The 25,301-nt window shown below is 36.8% G+C and overlaps 1 protein-coding gene across 2 annotated transcripts in view; it reads right to left on the bottom strand.

Moving 5' to 3' along the window:
• Positions 1 to 25,301, bottom strand: part of LOC121316264 (lysosome membrane protein 2-like) — a 35,302-nt gene that overhangs the window by 2,938 nt on the left and 7,063 nt on the right. Inside the window, exons 7-10 of one of the 2 annotated variants that reach the window (XM_041251232.1) lie at positions 23,889 to 24,067; positions 23,433 to 23,551; positions 17,348 to 17,421; positions 2,512 to 2,563 (exon numbers count right to left, since the gene is read on the bottom strand). In XM_041251232.1, the coding sequence (XP_041107166.1) occupies positions 2,512 to 2,563; positions 17,348 to 17,421; positions 23,433 to 23,551; positions 23,889 to 24,067 (424 nt within the window). The remainder of the gene's footprint in view (positions 1 to 2,511; positions 2,564 to 17,347; positions 17,422 to 23,432; positions 23,552 to 23,888; positions 24,068 to 25,301) is intronic. The other variant, XR_005950370.1, reaches the window with a different exon arrangement.

Consider the following 25,301-nt stretch of genomic DNA (forward strand, 5'->3'; position numbering starts at 1 on the left):
AACTCCCAATTCCAATTCCTAGAAAAGGAATCTGAATTGATATTTTAGAGACACAATAATTGTTGTGATTTTTGTTTCACTGCTTTCATTTCAAGCCAATTTAAATGGACTAACAGTGACTTCAAATTTAAGTAGACCCCAACCATGGGTCAGAAGTCACTGTTCTGAATGTGACTGGCAAGCTAGTGTGGTTGGGTTCATGTCACCTACAGTATAAGAGCAGTGCAACTGAGGGGGAGTTTTGAGAATAACCTTTCACCCAAATGTATAAAGTAAAAAATTATGAAAGGGCAACAGGTTTATCATAATGTCACCACTTAATGTGACATGTGGAAGTGCATTCGGTTTAATACTGAAATGTACAAAAATGTCTTTATTGGCTACTGCTTTACTGTTCAGCAAGCTTTTTGAAGGACAGATATTTCTACATAATCTGTCTTGTAACCAACACTGCATTTCCAAAATTAAAAAAAAAAAAAACATACAATACATCAAACTGTATTGTCATACAAATTTATAAATCCGGTTATCAACTGGAAATTGTATGAGAAGTGACCCTTTTGCCAGTAACTCCAAACAATCCAGGTTTTTGCTTTAAGGAATGTCTAAAATCCAGGATAAGACAAAAACCTAGCTGTTTTGATCGTCATCAAATCAGAGCATTAATAACCCTATATGTATATTACAAAACAAAAAAATAAAAAAAATCTGTCTAAATTATTAAAATACACCCTCCTAAGAATGTCCTATGAATGAAATTATTAAAAAAAAAAACAGCAATGTGGCTTTTACTGCCTTTTGAAAATCCCTATTTTGTTCCTGTCACATGGTAAAATTATCATTGCCTACCACAAAATGAAAACAATAGCAGTTTACTCCTGATCTTGTATCTGTTGGAAGTTGCATGTACATCACAATTTTCAGTGGCGCTACATGGAGCCTAGTGCTTCTTAAAATGTTAAACTTCCAGAAGCACATACACTACATGATCTTTAAAGGAAGACTAAGCTCTGAGCTACAGTCACATCTTAGCCACTGGATCACCTCAACCACAGACTGGAAAGGGAAAAAAATAAATAATAAATTCTGGAACAGAACTTCCCTTCCCAGTAACTGAAATGGCTTACTGTTATTAAAATATTGATGTCTTAATCCCCCCCCCCCAAAAAAAAGAACAAAACAGAAATGTCTGTTCACAACACAACAGGCTCCAATACACAAGAACAACTGCCAAAGCTGGTCTGTGAAAAAATAAGTTCAGGAGTAGTGCTTAGTTGATTAATGACAAATGACAAATAATGTAGTAACAATACGAGTCACAGATGGCAGCAATGTTAATAAAATACGGTGTTCTATAATGTGGTGGACAAATGGTCAGATAGAAAACCCCCATACGCATTTTGAAGTAATGGACACCTTATGCTGGCAAGCTCACAGAGAAGGGAGGTGTACTTTAAGGATACGGGTCACACACGTCAGAGTGGGGAAAGCTCTCATGAGCAGCACATGACCTCTGTATACAAACACAACACTGCACACTCCAGTGCTGTCAATCTGTCACTTTTACAGAACATAAACATCTCCAATAATCACAGCACAATACACTGAAATAACAGTATTGTAGATTATTAATAAATAAAAAAAACAATCTTCCCTAGGCTGCCCCAGTTAGTTGTTTCCAATTGTGGCACTACTTACAGTTTCGACCTTCAGGTATAACATGTACAGGGCTCTTTGTTTTCGGTTTTTATTTTTGATTATGTGAGGTGTCTTTTATGGCTGACTCCATTCAATTAAACTCTTGGAAATGTGTTGATTGTGAAACAAGTTCACGTTAGTTGTTTTTTTTCCCATAACTTGATTGATGGCTATCTGTTTCATTGATAATATAAAAAAATAAAAGGCAGCTTCTTATTTTTTATTCAAACCGAACGCAAAACAGAGAGTGAAGTTAAATTGATAATAAATAAACTTATTTGCAAAACAGGTTAACATTTTTGCAATGAGTCATTAAGATTTTACATTTGGGAAAAGCAATTTAACTAAACTCGCCTTTTGTGTTCTATTTGAATTAAAAATAAGCAGTGCCTCAATGAAACAGATTTATAGATCTCAATCAAGTTACAGGAGAAAAACTAAAGTGAACTTGTTTCACAATCAACGCTTTTCTAAGAGTTTAACTAAGAAACGGAGGCGGCTCAGTACAACTTTATAGGGACATCACGTGAACACTAATAGGAGGGTCTAATAATGTTAAAAATTTCTTCTAGAACAGCTTTAAATACACTTATTCTTGGATGTGTTTTGGGACATCTGTATTTTACAGACAGTATATCAACTTTGTTAGGAGAAAGTGTAGGTACATGGTGAACTTAAAAACTAAGATCAAGACAGCGTACATACATAAGCACTTGTCCATTTCAGAAACATATGAATTGTACATAGACAACATCATATTTGGATAAACGGTGTAGGTATCTGTGTGTATGTAGGTACGTATGGGGTTCTTACCTCATTGAGATACATCACAGGGAAAACCAGTGCTGACACATTTCCAGTTTGGCTGCAAAATTAAATATATTGCAACATTAATGAAGCAGGATGATAATACAAGAAAAAAATAGACTTCTGAGAAATATTATTTACCAAAATCCATGTGTTCTATCAGGAGCTTCCTAATAACTAGCCAATCCTTTAAATATATGTTGCAGTACTTACTTTGCAAACTGTCACCTATTTTCTAAAATTGTAACTTTGTGTTTTTTATAATTGTTTGCATCTACCAGTACAAGTCCTCTGTACTGTAGACTACTATTGGCACACAGAGATAAGCAAAGATATTCTCACCAACATGGAATTAATCTGTCTCTCTTGCTAAAAAGAACTGGGTGATATAATTGATCCTAGCCTTAGTTTCACAACCAACATAACTTCATCAAATTGGGTGCATCAAACTAATATTATAGCTTGTTTCAAAGTGAGGTGGTGAACTGAAGATAAATTTTTCTACTCCTTATACAGACAATGGTGATGTGGTTTATGATTGCATCCAAACGTTTGTCTAAGTTAGTTTTATTTTGATTTTATTGGATGCTTTATAAACAGAATAAAATGAGAAGGTTTTTTTTAATATATATTCTGTTTTGATGCAAATCATTTGAAGTTTACTGGGGAATACAGTAGCACAGTAAAATAATGCAAAGTAGAGTCAGGCAAGGTAAATCATGGAAAAACCTGCAAAAAAACCCAGCAAAATATGATTGTGAATGTCTATTAGGGCTAATCAAACCCATTTCCTAGCTGTTTCCTTTGCCGTTTAATACAATGATCTTCAACATATTCTTCTGACCAGCAGCTAACCAAATACAGCTATTGTTCACTTTGGCTACCAGTATCACCACTCCAGTCAATCACAGAGTGACACAACACGTTAGAAAATTAACAGGTTTAATGGTGTCCCAATGAAGAACACCAGTCAAATACGCACTCTCAAAGTCATGTGTTTTACTATGGTTGGTGACCTGAAAAATAAACGTCATAAAGAAGCAAGTTGAAATATAATAGTGTTTATTTGTATGAGCTCATATAAACAGTAAAACAAACTGCACTGAAGTTTTCCTGCTGGTGTTATTCTAATAAATTAATTAAAAACACCTTGCCTTGGTCATGCTTTGCTGAAAAATACATTAAAAACAATCAAGTTATTTTATGTAATTAAAACTATGTGAAATGTAACTATAAACCTTAATAAACAGTGCTACTGTACCAAAACTTTTCCCAGGAAGTGTCTACTTGTTGCTTAAATTTAAAATGTTACAATCTTAATGTTTTTCTATATTGAAGTGGTGCAATTTTTTCAGTTTTACTTGAAGTAGATACTCTACATCTTTACACTTAGGTAGGCAGTGTCTATACCTTTACACTTCTACATCATTCTCTCTATCTATACCTGTATCTCTATGTATATCTACATCTACAAGGGCATTAAACTGCATTCCAATAAAATAAAATAAATACATCATTGTGCAAGGAAGGAAAAGGAGTCCATAGTGCCAGACTTCGCAGTGCAGTTTTACTTTGAGAAAGTTTTAAACTGGATTCTATAATGACAACAGGAGTGTCAAAAATTTGTAACAGTACTACCTCTCAACAATTAAACACAATATATGTAATATTAGATTACTAAATGATCCACATTTTAAAAAGTGTCTTCATTTTTTTTCTGGGAAAGACAGAGGGCTTGTAAAGCTTCTTTTTCCTCTCTGAGGCAGTGGTAGTATGTGGGAAATTAAATGAGTGTTAATGAGTCTCTACAATCGCTGGAGCAGGACGTCTTAGAGCTCCAAGGGGCTCTGGACTCCAACCCAAATGACAGGCTGACTAAAAATCTGAAGTATAAAAAACAATTAATAGCACATCTGTTGGATGTAACAGAGCAGGGAGCACAGGTGAAGTCCAGGGTACAGGGTTCGACTCAGATTGACGCACTAACACAGTTCTGTTTTTGGATTGATGAAGAAAAGCACCCAGCAGAAGATATTTCACTGCCCTGACGAGGCCGGACAGAGTGGAGCTGGAGGAGATACATAGGTACACTGTTGAGTTCTACTCGGGCCTATTCACAATGGAAGCTGAGGCTGAACCTGAGGAGGTACAGGTCTTCCTCCAGGGTCTGCCTGACGTCGAGATAGGTCACTGTCTGTGGCAGAGCTCTAGCATCCTCCAGGGACATAGAGGAGGTAAAGATCCTGGAATTGATGGACTGCCCATAGTTTTTTAAAGGTTTTTGGGACCTGTTAAAAATTCTGTTCAATGTGTTTGAAGAGAGCTTTCAGAAAGGAGAACTCCCTCTGAGCTGCAGGAGAGCCATTATCACACTCCTTCCAAACAAAGGGGATCTTTGTACTGTCAAAAACTGGAGGCCTGTGTCGCTGCTATGCTTCGAGTATAAGATCCTTTCCAGAGCCCTGGCCAATAGACAAGAGTGTGGTGACTGAGAAGGTTATGCACCCTGACCAGACAATTAAGACATGTTTTAACAGGTTTCTTCATTCCTAACTGCCTTACTCAGTCAATAAAGGTCGCAGCATACGTTGATGACATTGTTGTATTTGTCTGCAATCAGGAGGATGTACAGGTTTTAAGTGAAAGTCAGGAAGATTTCAAAAAGAGCTCATCAGCATGTGTGAACTGGTGCAAGAGCAGAGCTGTGCTTACTGAGCAGGGAGAGGGATGCAGATCTCTGACATTACCGGATGGATTACAGTGGAGTCAGACAGGTTGTAAATATTTTTTTTTTGGGGGGGGGGGGGGGGGGGGGGGGGGGGGGGGGGGGGGGGGGGGGGGGGGGGGGTATTTTGGAGATGAGAAGGTGGTGCAGAAAAACTGGGAAGTTTTAAAAAAAGTGAAGGGTCGTTTACAGAGGTGGAGGTGGCTTCTTCCTCCGATGCCGTTTAGAGAACAAGTGCTGGTTATTCCTAATTTGGTTGTCCCGAGTGTGCAGCCGGTGCCCTGGCCATGCGGTCTGGCCATGTGGTGGGTGATGTTTTTTTAATGAATGTCAAATCCCTCAGCAAACTCCTTTTATATCTCTGCTACTCTCTCCAGCAATTATTTCAAATAATGAAGGGATTTAAAAATGAAGGACTTGTGTAAACTTCAGCTGTCCAGTTTAGAAGGAAAAACACTGTATCAAATGTATGTGAAAGTCAAGCACCAGGATCGATTCAAGGCCCTTCTAGACATGCACTGGAGGGAAAGTTTGGGGTCAGGAGAGGAGGACAAGCAAGCCTGGAGGACTTTTTACAAACTCCCCGTGTAAAAGATTGTGGGACCTGCAGTGGAGACTCCTGCATACTATCCTCACTGTGAACTACTTCATCAGCATAATAAACCCTGAGGTGACAGATCAATGACCCTTCAGCTCTGAGAAAAACTGTTTTTCACTGTTAAATGTTCTGTAAAAGACTAGATCCTTTGTTCAATCTGCTAGATGGTCTTTTCTCTGAGCTGAATTTGTTGTTCACAAAAACTGCTTTTATCATTGATGCTGAATACACAAAGTAAAAAGTAGAAAACCCAGCTGACTGATTTTATTTTAAGGCAGGCTAAGTTAGCCATCTTCAAAATTAGAAAAAGTTAAGTTAAACATGTCTCAAGAGGTGGTAAAAGTTTTCAAGACATTGTGAAATGTTATTTTTTTCTAAATGTTCACAAAATGTGTTGATATAATTTTTTAATAAAAGTAAATTTAAGGGGCTCCCAAGTGATGCATCCAGTAAAAGCACTCCACGTGGAGTGCAGGACGTGCCCTATAGTTTGGGGATCGCAGGTTCGAGTCCAGGCTTTGTCACAGCTAACCGTTGACCAGGAGTTCCTAGGGGGCAGCGCACAATTGGCCAAGCGCTGCCCGGGTAGGGAGAGCTTAGGTCGTCAGGGGAATCCACGGCTCACCGCACATGAGCGACCCCTGTGGCCGACAGGGCACCTGTAGAATAGTAGAATCTGCCAGAAGTGACGGACACTGCATCTACTAGGTTTAGATATGAAAGAGCATAACAAATACAAAAGAAAAACGAGGAAAATGCAGAAAGCTTGGAGAAATTGATTTTATATTTTAAAACTCTGCAATAACAGTTCTGCTTGTGAAGCATCCACACTATAATTTGACAGAACAGGTGATTTATTTGCACTGTTCAGGACCTTTTTTTCCCCCCATTATAGCTCACCAATATTTTATTGGTATAAGAAAAGTGTGTTTTAAAAAAGTAATTTCAGCTTTCAATCACTTAAAATATGCTGATGATAATGTAAACAACACCAAGCTACAGACAGCGAGTCCCATAAACATGTTACTGTTTATTGATAAGAACGCAAGTTTATTATGAATATTTTGTGTTATTATGTTTTACCTCGTTAGTACAACCGGCCCCCTTTGCTAATGACATCTTCAAATCAGGGTCGTAACACAGCAAAAATCTCCACCTTTGTGTAAAGTTTCTGTAAAAAAACTTTACACTTACTTCAAAAGATGCAATGCGTTTCAGTAAATTCAAACAATAAACTGTTTTCCAGGATGACAATGCCCCCATCCACAGAGCATGTGTGGTCGCCCAATGGTTTGATGAGCATGACACTGAATGGATTGAGTTCTGGGCTTTGACCTTTTTGTTTTTAAGCCACTCCAATGTGGCTTTGGCTGTATGTTTGGGGTCATTGTCCTGCTGGAAAATGAATCTTCTCCCAAGTCTTCAGCTGGTTTTCCTCCAGGATTTCTGTGTTCTTTGCTGCATCCATTTTGCCCTCTATCTTCACGAGCTTTCCAGGCCCTGACGCAGAGAAGCATCCCCATAGCATGATGCTGCCACCACCATGCTTCACGGTAGGGATGGTGTTCTCAGGATGATGTGCAGCGTTAGGCTTACGCCAAACATAGTGCTTAGCGTTGAGGCCAAAAAGCTCTATTCTGGTCTCATCAGACAATAGAATCTTCTTCCACTTGGTCTCAGTCTCTCCCACATGCCTTCAGATCTCAGCTAGAGTTTGACAGATGTGAGTTTTTTTCAACAATGGCTTTCTTTTTGCCACTCTCCCATAAAGGCCAGTTTTGTGAAGCACCTGGGCTATTGTTGTCGTATGCACAGTGTCTCCCAGCTCAGCCATGGAAGACTAACTGCTTTAGAGTTGCCATAGGCCTCTTGGTGGCCTCCCTGACTTGTGCCCTTCTCACCCGGATACTCAGTTTTATTTATTTATTATATATATATATATATATATATTTTGCTCAAAGATCCAACTTCTGTTTAACATATATTTGTCAAAGGAAACTGTGTTTGGAAACAAACACTGGAGGTATTTACAAGCTTGCTGATACCATGGTAATCACACATTTATCTCTCTTTAAATCTAATGTCTTTGTGATGTCATTCACTATATTCCTTTCTATTTAAAGCTTCAGGCATCATGATATCTAGTCTATTTATTCTTTTTTTTATTCTTCTATAATTTTACATTATCTAATTACATTTTTTCTACAACTACAAACTTTAGGTTCACGGTCCATCCATGGTATGTCTATCCCTTGTAAAGTGCTGAACTATTGTTTCATTTTCTCTTTTATTTCTTATTTGATAAGTGGTTCTGTATTCTTATATACAGTGACGTACCTGTCTCCTATATATTTTATATAAACTGAACATTTCTTTATTTGCGATTTGAGATTATATTTTATATATATAAAATACACATGGTACAAATGGAATGGCCTTCTGACAGGTATATCTAATAACAGCACTGCACTAGTGGAAAAGTCCAAAATTACCAGGATACAGGTCCTTGAACCTGACAAACCGGCCAAGAATTGCGTTCTTGAAAGTGGCGGCAAAGGCACGGCCTGACCAGTAATATAGGAATTCAGCTTCAATTAGGGAGTTCCCCTAAACCCCTTGTTTAGAAAGATAAAGGGTATTAATGCTTGTGACAGGATAGCCGTCTGCATTCTGGGTGCGTGCATTCGGTGCTGAATGACAGGCAGAAGATCAAGATAGAGGTTGAAGTTGATATGACCCGCAGGCAAACAGAATTTATTTACATATCAACACACAGCTCAAGAGACGCTACCAGCAATGGTAGCATATGTATTTCATACAACACAGTGTACAGAAACTTTGGTGGGATCTAAAAACACTGAACTGATCGGCTCTGTTCAACAATAAACAAACTCTGGGTACTAGCCAGACTGTCGGCGGTTTCAACTTGCTTCGGTATCCAACCATGGTTCTGGTTCTCTCTCACACTGCGCTGAACAGCTTGATCATGACAAATAAATGGTTTGGGGGGATATGTGACGGATTACTGTATTACCAAAGCAGACCCAGTGTCATCGCTTGCCATACCAAATGCCAGTATCTTCAGCTGTGGGATACGTGGAAGGAGCTATTATGGGGGAGCTGTTTTTTTTTTTTATTTGTATTATTATTTTAGCAGTGCCCATTTGGCTTTTGGTAAAACATTTTAGCATAGTTCTGATCATTTTCTTTATCACGCAGTGTGAGCTTTGACTGGCCTATGCACAGCTGTCAGTGGAAACACGTGATTTTAACATCAAGGAAGGAAAACTAAATTGCAGTTGTCCTGTACTTTGGTCATAACTACTACCTTTACACGTAGGCAATACAATTATCAGCATAATACATTTACAAAGCTGCCAACTTCACATGGTCGTTGCACACTAATCAATTTTGTTGTTGTTGCTATTTTACTGAACTTATTTATTTTTATATGAGCTTAGTTTTTTTTATATTGCTCAGCTTAAACAATATGAAACACAGAAGTTTATAATACAAAAAGATCCTTTTGTATTGTAAACTTCTGTGTTTTGTATTGTCTCCCCAATGCAATATAAAAAAACAAAGCTCATGTTTTAATGATCAAAGGTGCTGGATCTACAGTAAATACAGCCATGTGTAGATAACTGGAATAGGTCTCAATGGGGACAGATTTATTAAGGTCTTTATGCCAAAATGCAATTTGCAACACTTTTTTTGTGAAAGGTTAATACACCAATGTTACACAATGTGTCATAAAAGGCTTTAGTACTCCTGTGAATTCTTACATTAATGTTCCAAGTGGTTTGTGATTTTCTTTTCACAAATTGCTCTTTGAACTGCTCCCTGGGAACCCTTTCTGTTCTCAAACCCTTTATTGTATTGCTTGTTGCTTTTCTGATTCCATCTCTGTTAGTTTTGTTTCTCCGCTGTTTAAAGTCCTTGAAGAAACTGGCTACTTAGTGGACTGCTGCAGAAAGGTTCATATTGTTTCACTACAGTAATTCGAATACACTGGCAACAAAATTGTCTAAAAAAAAATAAAACATGTGTATGAGATTATATATATACATATATATAAAGTTAGAAACTAACAATATTGTGCTAGTCCTGGTAAACTTACTAATCCTTTTGTGAAGTGCATAAGTTGGAATCAACAACAGTTGGAGTCCCTAAAAATAGGCTTCGATTTTTGCTAAAAAATAAACACTGTTATAAAATTTAGATTTCGTAAATGCTCATACAGATCAATCAGTCACCTGTTTGCACCTCGTTGCTGAGCAACTAACTGTACTGAGTCCTGAGAAACTGACACTGACAGCACCAGACGGAATGACAGAGGAAAAAAATTCTCAGCTGTGTCACCTTGCTGACCATGAATCTCCGCCTGAAATTGACACCGGTGACACAACTAAAATGTTTATTTTATTGTACATTATATGTGTTGCTATTTATAAAAATGCTGGCTGGCTATGAATTACTAGCAGCAATAATGAATGTACTCGTGTACACATGCAGTCTTCACCAAGTCCAAATTTAAAGACGGTACGTTTCACTGTAGTCCTCGGGATGAAATTGTTAGGTGAATATTTAATTATTTTTGCTTTAATTAGTAGTGGGAGAAAATCACTTCAGCAAATACAGTAGAATCTGCCAGATCTTTTCAAGAAAGCTGGGAAACTTTGTATAAATTGATTTTATATTTTAAAACGCTGCAATAGCAGTTCTGCTTGTGAAGCATCCACACTATCATTTGACAGAACAGGTGATTTATTTGCATTATGCGGGACCTTGTTTTCTCCCATTGGTGCTTAAGCCCCGCTGCGCTCACAGAATCACTGCCTGTGCACCAGTGATTAAAGCCTGGTTTTCAAACAAACTGATTACCATTCACCAGTATTGTATTGGTATAAGAAAGTAAATTAAAAAAGTAATTTCAGCTTCCAATCGCTTAAATAACTTAATATCGTATCCCATTGTGGTATTTTATGCCATTCAGTTTATTTTGTTATTTAAAACGTTAATAAAATAGAATATTGAAATATATATTTTTTCAATCCAATTTGAAATAAACAGCCAGCAAATCTCTATTTCATAGTTGGTTAGATAATATGGTTTATCCACAATCTAGATTATGCATATTACAAAGTCCATTGTATCTCTGCTCTAAAGGGTATAGACTGCAATCTATTGTTATTTTCTGATCTGAAGTCAACTATGAAGGTGAAGTTAATTATCAAATACATAACCAGAAATGGTTCAATTCTTTGATACTGAATGAATAATAAGAACATGAGGAGAAAGGATAAATGTAGTTGTAGACCATGATGAAATTATGCACACAGAATTTAAAGGGCAACAACAGACTGAAGAACATTTCCAAGATCATATTCTCTCATTTAACGGAGTAACTTCTGACCGTTTAGTTTGAATATTTCCTAATAAATGTACAACAAAAGGCTACTATTTACTCCTGTTATGAAATACTTCTATCATTTAATATTGACCCTTGCCCTAGAAGTCTCAAGACTAAAAAAATACATTTTTAACTAATTTCCTATTAATATAACCTGGACCACAAAGAGAAATTAAACCTGTGCTGGTTTATGTTGAAACTTATTTTTAAATACAGTAAAGCTATTTACTCTTTCATACGTTTAGTTAAATGTAATCTTCCTTTATATATGCCAGGTTTTATACACAGATTACTAAATAAGCTTTATTTACAGTTCAGCCTTTGGTTAACAAATTTGCATGGGACTGCCCATAGATTTTTATCACTTTTAAGTTAATTTACAAAGGACCAGATGACTGCAAAACTTGCAATTTTATGACGTGAACAAGAAAAGTCAGTCTGTCACAGAAACCCTGAAGCATTACAGCACTGTCAGTCTGTACGAATGATTACTGTAGTTCAGCTTAAAGAACATAAGCATGCCAGAACACGTTCGCAAAGAGGGATTTACGATACAAACACCCCAGTCACGGGACACACACACTAAACACATACTAAACTCCAGAGACTTGCTTGCAAAGGGGTTATTTTTCTTCTGCCAAGTGGTTAACTCCATTTCATATTTTTTTTTTAAACAAACTTGCCTGCTAATCCATACAAACAAGCCACTTTCCAAACTGGGATGGCACCAAACATTGTGCAGTGGTTAACCTCTTAAATTTACAGTTTGGTTGGCAATACAAGGAAGGCAATTGCATTAAGACAATAATCTTAACTCTAGGGAAACAGCAAAAGTGTCACATTTTAATCTACAAATAAAATGAATATGTATGGTTTCCTTAAGGCAAATGTTTTTGTTCCTTTGGAGCTAGTCCAAGAAGGCAGTACCATAGAGTAGGTGGAGGACTTCTTATGTTTTTATGATTGAGTGTTTGTAAAGTTATAAAACTCTGTGACAAAGACTTGTTTTTATGTGGTTTAGAACAAAAAGTTATTTCACTAGCCAGCACATTAAAACAGAACATGCATTATATTACAGATTCTGCTTCAATACCGATTAAACAATTGATACCCTTTTTACACTTTGACATGCACTGTACAATAAAAAGTTTGCTTATTGTCCGATTAACATCTTTACACCTTGAACTATGCATCAAACAAGAAAATAGTGTCTCGTTGGCCTAACAAAAACACTACAGATTGAAGCTTCTTAAAACTTCTGATTTTGTTGGGTAGCAATCAAAAGAATCTAATCAACCTCCCAATGCTTAAGCACCTGCCTGCATTATTGTTCAAACATGTTAGTTTTAAAGGGGGGTGCAGAGTTAATGGAAGCCTGCAAGCACAGCATAAGCACATTACTATTGGAAAGCCAGTATTACTTTGTTTGTGTCTGAAATTAACTTTGGCTCAACCCAGGATACCTATGTAAATTTTACATCTCTGGATAAATAACAATTATTCTTCTCAGCTACTGTCGGTAAAATACCACAAAGAGTTCAGGAGCTGCTTCAGTTCTAGTTTTCTGCCATATCAGCCAACAAATCAGTAAGCACCAGTACCATCTGGAGCACTGCTGTGTATTACCAGCTAAAGTTGAGCAGCGGCTCTTACTTCTGTAAAGACACTAAAGTATGGCTATGGCAGGCAACCAGAAATGAACAGCAGCTCTTAAATGTGAATGCACCTCAAAATACAGCTATGAACAAAATGTTTTACACGACCCTTCACAATGTCAAATGGAAGCACTGCGGCAGGCATTTTGGCGGTTTTTGGTTATAAAATGTAATTTTCTCCAGTCGTGTAACACATATGGGGCTGCACGTTCATGTACCTTTCTGTCTGTATGCATTAAATACTCAAAGCATGAACCGCAGGAGATATATTATGCTATACCCAAGAGCCCCGGGAGCAGTCACATTGACGGCCACACAGAAAACAAATGCATTGTGATTACACAGAACGGTATTCTACTTTATTATTTTTTTACCAGTCCGCAATCTGTTTTGATGTAATTAGTCTCTACTCTCTGCCCGACCGAATGACCAATGAAAGGCTGGACTCAAGGTAAAGTAATACCCTTTTGTCGAAAAAAAGAAAGAAATTAGACTTTTTTTTTACAACTTCTCATGCTACGCACTTCTGTAAAATGTTTTTTTCAAAGTTTATTTATCTACGTTGTTCAGTTGCTTTTGCTCATCTGATAAACAGAGACATTAAATGTACTGCTATCATTTCAGTTTTATAAATATGTATGTTGTAAACAGATCTGACTTATTTACAAAATAAACTTACCATTTTCTTTAAAAAGAATATATCAATATTATATATAATATATATGAATATATATATCTATATATATATATATGCAATATGTGTGTGTGTCACAGTCTAGATGTCTAGGGGACATACTCAAAAAAAAAAAAAAAAAATTACAATCCGACTGCATCTCCTTTTGTTATAGTATTTATGGTGTTTTGAATATAGCAGTCAGGAAGACTGCTATGGGGCTTCTAGGTATGAGTATATCTCTGGTCCTAGTGTTAATAATGTTACGTTAACATACTGAATTACATATTGCTTTGTAGTTTTCCAAAAATTGAAAAATGTGACAATTCGAAATCTAACATGAAATATACTGTAGTACTACTGAAGTTTCCCGCAGAAGTTAATTTAAAAGTTAAGAATGTTAAATAAAATATCGTAATTATGTTCATACAGTTTATTTTTTTATTTTTATTTTTTTAATTATGTCTCCATCCTAAGTAACATTCTAGGGGATGCAAAACTTTTGGCTATATATGTACGGTGTGGTACTGAAAACTACTGAACTAAACCATTCAATTTTTCTACAATATTGTAAGAAAAGTCAGTCGCGTAGTGCATACCGCTCAGTGTGCCTGGGTGCGGACTAGCTGTATCGCACCATGGGGCACTTGCATCTGTCTGTTCCAGGAGTTAGCCCTGTGACTTCTCATTAACACCGGCGCATTTATTTTAAATTGCTAAAAACAGGTCAAGGGCAGTGCTTACTCAAGCGTTTCTTTTACGGTATTTGAGGGAGGCGTACATTGAAGTTTATTTCTGCGGATTCAACTTGACGAGGATGGCAAAGAAGTCCAACAACTTTAAAATGAAAGCTGCTGAGCTTGCAGATCAGACCAGTGTTTGACAAGATGAGGTCTCATACCAGTGTAACATGCAGAGGGAAATAACAATAAAAGAGAAATGTCAATTCAACTCCGAGGAGGTCAGTTTATTTTCCCTTTCTTTTCTTACAGCAGTATCCAAGAGATGCAGGGCTGAACTCTTTAATATAAGGTGCGTTTCTTTCTCTTCAACCAGCAAGACAAGTAGACAGTCACAAGCTCCTGATCCAGACAGGGCTTCGGTGAGGAAGAGAAGTAGATCCTGTGGCTATCCCCTAAACTGCAACGCCACAGAGAGCGCTAGTAGCTTCTGCTCCCCACTGACACTCCAAAACACCACACCCCCACTCTCTGAACTTCTTGTCTGGATCAAGGATTCTGCAGGGTCTTTTATTAGCTGAAATACCATGCATACAAGACTATTTTTTATATTATACTATATATTGCTGTATTTACTCCTACACCAGTATCAGTACATAGTGCTGTGTACCTACAGTATTCTTTTTTGTTTGAGTTCCATAAACTTCACAGTAAAATAGCAGTATGCTCCAGTGTGTAACTGTATTCTTTTAAATACATTTTATTCATGTTCATTCAACCAATGTTGTTTTTATTTGTAATGTTTTGCCATACTGTGTTTTGTATGCATTTCTTTAATAAGTGCTGCATTTATTTGAGGTTAGGGAAGAAATGTACATGTTTCATCATTGAGAGTGACGTTTATTCGAGCCCAGCGTCTATTACAAATCTGATATCTGAATGTGGCGCTTATACAAGGGCGGCAGTAATTCAAAGTAATACGGTACTCATTTTTAGACACATATACCAGGTCCATAGTATATCCCCATTACTGGACTTCAATAAAATCATTGCAAAATAAGGAAAACCTTTTTGCAGGGGACAGCACCTGTCTTAATAAAACAATGTCAGTAATTACATGAGCAGGAAGTTACATTTGCTATTTGCCAATTTCCATGACATTTGCTATTTGTGAGGATACTGGCTGATGCTACAGGAAATGAAGAGATATATAAACCATCCTCCAGAACACAACTGATGATTCATTTTTTTTATTATATATATATTTTTTTTTTAAACTTATGTTTTTGTAAAACTAAAAGCAGTTTTATTACAAAGTCAGTATTTGATTTGATTTTTGGTCTCCGTTTGCTTTTGGTCATTGGCAGAATGTTTGAAAGTGAAAGCAACAGTTGGCGTGTGCTTAAAATCTTGCTCTATGCAACTTAGTCATTGGCTTTTTTGAATGTGTTGTACTCCATCACAGAAAACCTGTGTACAAATAACTTTTCCTGAAGCCAATGATTTATTTTTCTACCTTACTTGAAATGGCCCTGTCCGTTTATTAAACATTGCCATGTTTACTGCAAATGGCTTACAAAAAATTGTAAAATCACAGCAGCTTTACTTATAGTTTTTAAAATTAACTTGAGTAACCGTTCACTAAGCACACCAGGCCTTATTTGAATGTCAGTTTGTACAGTATACCAATATTGGGTCAAATGCAATCAATCTGACCTAAAAGAACAGCTTCACCTCAAAGGGCACCGCTTTATCTCTCAATGTCATGACAATACATAAACTCTGCTCGCTGGTATTGCCTTGGTGAGGACAGTGAATATTTGCTGTAGCAGTCGCAGAGATCATTTTAATATCAGGTTTGCAGAGTCTACACTATGGGTTGTATTATCACTGAAGACAAAGGGCTCTATTCTGGGCTTTGCGGAAAAAGCCTCTTAGCACTGTCAAAGTCATATGCTACAAGGTATGCAAATGGGGATTTGCATGTCAGCAGTTTTTAGTGTACATTATTTTTAAGAACAACTGATCTTGATTCCAGTGAGCCCTATAGAGTAATTACATAATCATTGACAGCTGTGTATGTTTGATTGTTTCTTTGAAAACATAGTGATAAAAGAAACTCTAACACATACAGTACCAGCATTTCTAAAAGCCAAAATCATACCCTCAAATCACACAGATGAAACATGCATTGTTTAACTGAAAAATTCTCTAGAAAAAAAAAAGTTAAATGGAAAAACGCATATTTTAAATGTCCAGTATTGCTTTTTATAACCTGAATGAACAGGTGTCATATAGTGTAGCTATAGGAGATACTATCGGTTCATTTGTATTGATTGTTGCAATATTAAGACCAGGGTTGGGGTCAATTCCAATTTCCAATTCCCATTCCCTTTTAATCAATTCCTTTGATGCACTTAGAATTAGAATTGGAATTGTTTAAAAATAAATAGGAATTAGGAACTGATTTTAAAAAGGGAATTGGAATTTTCTTTTTTTAAAAAAAGGGTATTGACCCCAAACCTGTTAAAACAGAAGTTTGTCCCATGCAATTTAACCAGCAAGGATCAACTTAAAGGATCGATTTTCAAAAGAGAGAAAGAGAACCACTTAACAGTTTAGTTATTGTTTGGCTGTTCAAATTTGCCTATCCACTATTGCATGGTGATGCAGGGGCCCAACATATAAAACATTCACTAGCCTACAGCAAGCACAGTCACAGTGCTCCCTAGCTGTATCCCTTTACACCACAAATCCATTTCGGCATGGTCATGGCTCCTGGCATTATAAAGGTGGAGCACTGCATTGGACACTAAAAACTTGGTTAAACCATGGTGAAATAATTACACTGGGGCAACTGACTGCATACTATAATGAAGACATACTATAACTACACTGCAACTGCGATTTAGAATTAGAACTAGAAGTACACTGTGATGCAATGAAACAACATGCAAGCCCCCATCTGAAAGCTTAATGGGCAGCTACAGCATAATGTTGTTAAAAGCAGTTATTACTTCAGATAGGTTGCATTTTTTACTGCGATTAAATGCAAATCTGACTGTAGAATAAATGCATTTTGTAAAAACTTTACTCACCTAAAAGCTTCGATTTTCTCAACAAAAGCATTCACCTGGACTCGCTTAGCACCCCTCACAAGAATGCCTGTGAGCTGTTATATAAAAACAAACAAAAACAACAAAACAAAAGCAAATTTACTACATTTCAAAGTTAAATTGTGGAAGAGAGAGAGAAACAAATTTACAACACTGTTCTTAAATCCTATATAAACAAACAGCTGAAAAATGGATTTAAACCAGCCTTCTTAAATCATGTATCTAACACACACTGCAATTACAAAAATTAGAATGTCACTTTCCAGGATCATACACAATTAGGAACAACCTTTTTTTTCTAGTTTAAGGTATGCTTCAACGGAACAGTTATTAACAACAATTACAGGGACAGTGTAAAAGTGATCTTTATATACAAATGATTTAACAGAATCACCTTTCATCTGTTATCAATGCTGTATCTCATTGTTTTTAAATCAATTTTTATTATTTTTTTTTTAATAAAATGAGCTTTATTACACTTTATTAAACTAGCTTGAAGAATACAGTATAACAAATATAAATCGTATACACCGTTTGGCTGTACTGCACAGTATGGACCAAATCGTTTTTTTCTTTCTTTCTACAGGGTTCAATGGTCTCTATACCCAAGCAGTTGTGGGTTACATATTAACTGCAGATACAATGTTTGGATATTGTAAAAAGTGATTATTGATCTTAATGACCTTTATGTGTAAATAATATAAATTAAATTAAAGCTTTTGGCCAAAGTCCAAGTCACCCCCCTCAAACCCAATGCTAGTGCTGTGTGTCTGTATCATGTGCAACTGTAAACGGGTTAACTGCTGAGAATTTGACACAATGCAATTGCTTTGTTTCCGCAATTGAAATTAAGTCAGTACTATCGGCAGACCTAAAACAAGACATCGGTTTCGATGCCTGAAAATGTACGAGCTTAACTAGTTTAAAACAATGGAACAAATTGAAGTACTTGACTGAATGGCCTGAGAAACGATTTAGAACTCTGTCCACCCTAATTTATGAAAACATTTTTATTTTCTTTATAGTAATTTGTGAATCTAAAACTGGGAATGCAACGCCTGTCTTTTTATAGCAATGCAATTTACTTAATGTGCTGGGAATCGGAGATCTTCTCAGTGGAAGTCCAGAGCTGCATTTGTAAATAAAGTAGGGCTTAGTTGAGGGGGGTGGGACTCCAGAATCACTGTCGAGCCCTCTTAAAGTGTTGTGCGCTAGTCGATGAAACACCAAGGATGGAAGGTGCCCACTTGAAGACCCCAGAGAAGTACCCTACTCAGCTCAGTCCAGACGGTTGTCATGCTGATGGGCTAGGGAGGCAGCACAGTGGTTGATCCCTGGAGCCAGCATTGCAGCTGTCGTGTGTGCTGATGCACCAGGGAGGCAAAATAGGCCGATCCCTGGAGCTACCATTACACAGATTTTTCTGAGTTGTGATTCGCTGTTTATTAACAGGGGCCAAAGAGCAAACACACCATTATGAAATCGGCAACATGCCACTAAAAGCTGTGAACAAGGGGCATTTTTTTCCCTAGCTGTGAAGGGTGTTTTTTTTTTTTTTTTTTTTTTTGTTTGCAGACTAACGTCCATTTAGAGCTGAACTTATCTTAAATAACTTCTCTCTGGCCCGTACCCTCTTCTGACCAGAATTAAGGGACCATTCTCAGATTGCTTAGTGCTGTGCACACACCAAGTGCATTTTGGTTGCTCTGCACATGATTTTAAAGTGGTATTCTCAAATTGCTGAAATAGGAGTTTGTAGAACTTTGAGCAATGCAAAAACCATGCAGATCAAATGTAGATGAAATGTTAATGACTTCATACTGTGTTCTATTATGTTCCTGCTAACCACGGTGAAAAATAACTATTACAAGGTGTAAATACTGACTGAATCAGTCTGAGAATCAAAATCAATCTGAGAATCAAAAACCTTGACTGCAAATCAAGGTGACATGCAAAAGCTGAAGGTCAATCTAACTCCGCAGGGAGAAGTCACAAAGTCATAACAGTTTTTTTTTTTTTTTTTTTTTTTTTTTTTTTTTTTTAAACATTTTACAAGAACAGTACCCCTGAACTTCCAAATAACCCCAGACAGGTGATAAAATGCTATTAAAAAAAAAAAAAAAAAAAAGTAAAACATCTACAAAATAAAATACTCTCCACATGCCCTGTTAGAATACATTATATACAGGGAGGGCTTCAAATACATATAATTGAGCAGTTCTCAGAAATCAGACCTTACAATTCTATTTGATCTGCATTGAGATCCATATAACATAACAAAATAAAATAAATCACATTACACAGACTTAAATGAGTAGTAGGGATCGACTACCGAATGATTTAATTTGTTTAAAATTAAGGTTACTCCAAGCCTTAATAAAGAGGTTTTGCAATATTGTACAAAAAACAAAGCCAAATGGCAGCCCCAATACTAATAACACCACGTTCTTAATCCAGCAGTTTATTTTCAAAACTCATACAAGCTCGCTTCACCAGGACATCTAATCAGAAAAATAAATAAATATATAAAAAATAACCTCCCACTTATTCCACACAGACATATACAGATTAAGGTTTTGCCAGTGCTTTAAAATGGAACACATTTCTGTAGCACTTGCATGCAAGCAAATCAGTAGCCCATGTGTGAGTGTTAGATTTAGGTGTTTGCATCTCATTCAGGGATACAGAGATAGCCTGCATACATAAAAAAATTGCACAACAGAACACATATACAGCAAACTCAGTCAAAAGAAAACAGCACTGAAACAAACATTGAGTAATACCATAACATACAAAGACATAAGGTGCGATACAATACACTAAAACAACTAACAACTAACCTAGCAACACCCAATCAGTCAACAGAACTTTACATTGTTTGTGACCCCTAACTGTTAAGGCTCATACCTTTGCTTGTTTAGCCAGAGATTGATCAAACATATACATCCCACGAGAAATGAAAAAATTGCACCCTCTCAGAAAACATTGCCTGTGGCCAGGAATGGAAATAAGACTTGCACTGCATAGCAGTTTAACCCATTTTGGGTTTTATTGAGACACAGTATACAGGTAACACGTCTTATTAAACTCATAGTAAAATAATGAAGCAAACTGATCAGTAGAAAGTCTCATTTCCATCTCTCCCTGCGATACATTGCAATAATCTGAAAATGAAAAAAAGAGAAGTAGCCCAGTAATTTAGGTAAAGTGGCTTTGCGTGGCTGCAGCTGCGTTTATCTGCAGCAGCACACTGTACACAATGTGAACACTATCTATTACAAAGTACAGAGCCCCCTCTAGTGGTAGAATTCAGAGCTGAAAAGAACACTGTAAAGCCATAAATATTTGCCAGATTTTTATTATGCGTAGGAAAAAAAAAAAAAACCCAAAACACATTTTTGGCACAAAATCAAACTCACTAACATTTCTTGAGCAAAACATTTATGGCTTTACAGTATAAGAAACAAAGTTAATTCCCAAAGCTGAAGCAGCCCAATATATAGACGTGGGAATTCAAGGGGCTGATTTATTAAACCTATACCCAGCCGGGAGAAGCCCTGGATTCCACCAACCACAGATTTTTTTTTGGTGCAATCTCAGGATATAGATCATGGTTAATGCAATCTAAGACTGGCAAATGCTCTAAAAAAATCCCTAGTCAAACATCTACAAAAAAGGTTCTCATATTCTGAACTTTAGAATTATTTCTGGTCCAGTGAGATCAATATAACATAAATGACATAGAATAACTATGTTAAACATAGGGATTGACAAACAGTAGACTAGCCCATGTGTAATTCCTAAATTCTTTTAAATTAAGCCTAATAAAAACCTTTACAAAATATTGCATTATTGTACATAAACCAAACCCAAAGGTACTAGTAACACCAAGTAAAGGTACTAATAACTAATAACACCAAGTAAACACTATTTATTTCAAAAGTATACTTCCAATAAACTGCTCTAGTTTGCTAAATTCTGATGTTCTTATACTGTGGCATGAGGACGCTCAACATCTACTGTATGTTATGAAGTCCAAATCTATAAATGATGGGCCTCATACCAGTTATTTAAATCAGATTATATTATATAAAACATCACCAATGAGCACAATTATTAATCCGATTTGTTTAATATCAACAACAAACAGTGCATTAAGTACAGTGTAGAGTTTTTTTTTTTTTTTTTTTTTGTCAGTTTGGTTTGAATTAGGGATGCACCGAATCCAAGTTTTTGGGATTCGGCTAAATACCGAATCTACAAAAACTGTCAAGAAAACTGAAGGAAACTGTTGAATGAAAAACAGACTGGCAGCTACTAACAAGGGACGCGCAAATCTATAGTTTTGACCCTTTTAGTTAATAGTATTTTTATTATCGAATGGAAATATATCCCTGAATAAGATTTCAGTTTGAAGCGTACACAATTTACCGCTAGCCCCCTCCCCCCACAACAGAAACGTCAAAATACAGAACCGTTTACTTTACCGTTACAAGAAAGCACAGCTGCAGCTTTACCATAACCCTCTATTTTCTTTAATGACGTTTCAACCTGTGTCACCTGATCTGAGAGTAGGGTTGCCAACAGGCTCCAGAATCTCGGGACACTAAGGAAAGTCAGGTTTTGTAACTCACCTCTCTAAACTGCAATGCATTCAGTAAAGTGAGGGTGAATTGTGTGAACTGTCGCTAAATTAATTTAATTGTTTTGCTTAGTTGTTACCAAAAGCACACACATGCCTGCGAGGATCGTTTCCATCAATCACATCTATACAACAGCTGATTGGCTTTCTGAGTCTCTGACTGAGCGGGACTGCACAAAGCAAGAAATACTAAACAAATCTAAACTTTACCTGCTGTCACAAGGTTAAATGAAAAAGTGCAGAGTTATTAATAATAATGGTGTTATTAAAGCAATGCGATTAATCGTTGTTACGAGGCTCTCCAGATAGAATCGCCACCACAAACAATTAAATACATTTACTAAACTGCTGAAACAATGCACACTCACTTTCCATGTCGAATACATTGCAGTTTAGAAATGAGAGTTAAAAAAAAACCTGACTTAGTGTCCCGAGGTTCTGGAGCCTGTTGACAACCCTATCTGAGAGCTATGAGGAAAAATTACCGTGATGAGTGAGCTGAATCTCCCACATTGATTTAAATGCACCGTGTGTGAAACACATCAAATAGGCTACGAAATAGTTTTAACAATATTTTAATAAAACACAGAAGTTCCCAAATAAATCAACTTGTATTAGTACATTACAATAAGGTAATTTAATTTACTAAAGCATATTATTCAACAATGTATTGCACTCTGACGTGTCAGTTGTAAAGTTACAAAAAATATATATTTCTGTGCATTGAATATTACTATTATTTTATCTCAGTATGATCTCTAGAACACGTTTGACAGACAAAGCAACAAAGCACAAAATCCTACAACAGTTTGTCGTTACCATATACTACAGGTTTAATGCATAACTTTACACTCCATGAAAAGTGTGATGTGAATGTACTGTTGCATACGGGGGTATGTTTGCATTCAGCAGCTGCATGACTGTTTAGTGCGTGCGCCACCAGTAACAGGGAGTTGAGAGCTGCGACAGAGTTCAAACGTGTTCCTGTTATTAAATACAACAGTTATGTTCAATACCAGATTTATGTCTTTTATTAAAAGAAGATCTGCACACATTGGAGGGATGTAGTAAAACGGGTGTGTGTCTGGGGGGATAGAGGATTCGGTTAACCAAATCCTAAGTATTCGGCCGAATCCGAACCCTGTTCAAAAAGTAGGTATTCGCGCCGAATACAAAACCGAATTCTGGATTCGGTGCATCCCTAGTTCGAATTAAACATGATCTATTCGGTTCATTGTTTACTATTTGCGAACAACGAACCAAATACTGCAGAAGTGTTAAGCAGTGCTTCTTTAAGACAGCACACGGCACCATCGGTCCTAAAAACTATTTAACTGCCATCAAGATTTGGTAATGACCACTGCAGAAACCTGCAACATGAATATATCGGTTTTCCAAATCAGAACACACATTGTAACTGCTTACCGGGTTAATATCCATTATCGTTTGATGATCCTCCTTATTTGGATTCATTCCGGCCACGTCATCAATGTATTTCTGTTCTGCCTGATAAAAATGTGGCGATGACATAATAATTGGCGCACCTGTTACAATTAAAATGAAAATTTAAAAAAAATTAACTGTACAAAATCAGAAACCGGGACAAAGAAATATTTTTTCTTCTAAATGTCCTGAGTTTTGTTCAGTCTGTACCTTATATTTGTTCTGGATAATAAGCCAGTTACAAAGTAACAACACAAAGGCTCTGGTCATGGTTCTAATTAATAGGCTTGTGAAAATCGTGACATAACAGTCAAGTGTGTGACAGAAAAACACAAAAAACAAGCCTGAGTCCTGAGAAACAGGCACCAAATGAAACACTGCACTCCTGCATCATATGCATAACAACTATTTCTGTAGTCATGATCCACAAGCTTCTACCTTGCTTGCACACGCTGACATTTAAGAGCCCTGATCCCAAGCAGTTTCCTGCTGGCACACAGAAGCCAGCATTCGCCGGATTTACTGAGATATTGGCAAATACTTCTTTGGGTGGCACAAATCTGTAGGCGGGTATCCCTTTCACATGGACTTCCTTTTCAAATGTAGCATAAAGAGACCTAGAACAAAACAGCAAAGTCAGAGCACACTCAAGGTGTTTCATATGTAGTTAATATCGTTGCAATACACACAGGGGCATAAACAGTGGTGTAACCTTGGGACTCCTCTACATACATTATCATCTAGACAGAATTAGATCAGCTGGTTCCCACACTGTTATTCTGTGCAACGTGTAAATTAATTCTAGTACGAGCTCAACACATCCGTAACAGTAAAACTATAGGAAACTAGTCGCATTGACAAACGATTCTGATAGTGTCATAACTGACAAAGGAATTATTCAAAATCTTTGTTTACAGGCGAGGTAGTGTTCGCTCTTTACAGATGTGTTCTGTGTGTTGAGAATGTGTATAAAAAGACCCTATAGCACTGAGACACCATACCCAACAGACAGCTCTTAAGGACTTCAAAAGAGGGCCGATAGTAGGAGTCCAGCAGGCACGTTGTCAGACTGCTCTGACACGTCCCTTTTGTGCTATAAGTCATCAGATCCGTTTGCATGGAAGGCCTCGGTTGCAAAGGTGTGCAGTTCTTTGATTGACATAGATTCAGTTAAAATGTGTTTCTCCACTGATGATGGGAATGAGAATGTAGAGATGGGAGCCCAGCTAACAAGTTTAAAGTTTTTGCAGGTATCAAGTAAAGACCCTGGTCACCCACACCTGTGATGTAAAACACTGGATGCACAGGCCTGTTGTGGTGTTCGCAGAGCCACTTCAAGCTGAGGCAGGAGAATTTGAATCTTGCTGGGACTTATTAGATATGGATTGGATGCTATAAAATGAAATACATTGCTAATAGTAAGGTTGTAGGATTCTGTATTTTGTATCCTTTTGAATAAGTCTGTGTGAGGTCTGAAAACGAGAGCTCCTGGTATCAAAAGTTCCAAACCTCCCTTATCAGGCAAAAGCATCTTTTTGAATTAGACTCAGAGCCTCACACATTTTAATCTAGCGAGAACAGAATAATTCTATAATGAGCGATCTTTTAAAAAAAATAACTAATGAAATACCTTTTGGTACCAGAATAAGGAAATATATGGGGCAAAGTCCGTTCTCTTCATTATATTATAGAAATTAATGAAAACCTGGCAGTTGACGTGAGCATTTCATTTAAATTAGAGAAGTTGTCTAAAGTATCAGTTTTTATCAGAAAGTTAGCGACTTTAATTGGGATGATGTGTGGGAGCCAAAAATGACTTAATGCGGTGAATTTGGAAAAGTGCTTGCAGTG

The sequence above is a fragment of the Polyodon spathula genome, chromosome 1 (genome assembly GCF_017654505.1).
Source record: "Polyodon spathula isolate WHYD16114869_AA chromosome 1, ASM1765450v1, whole genome shotgun sequence".
NCBI lineage: Eukaryota > Metazoa > Chordata > Actinopteri > Acipenseriformes > Polyodontidae > Polyodon > Polyodon spathula.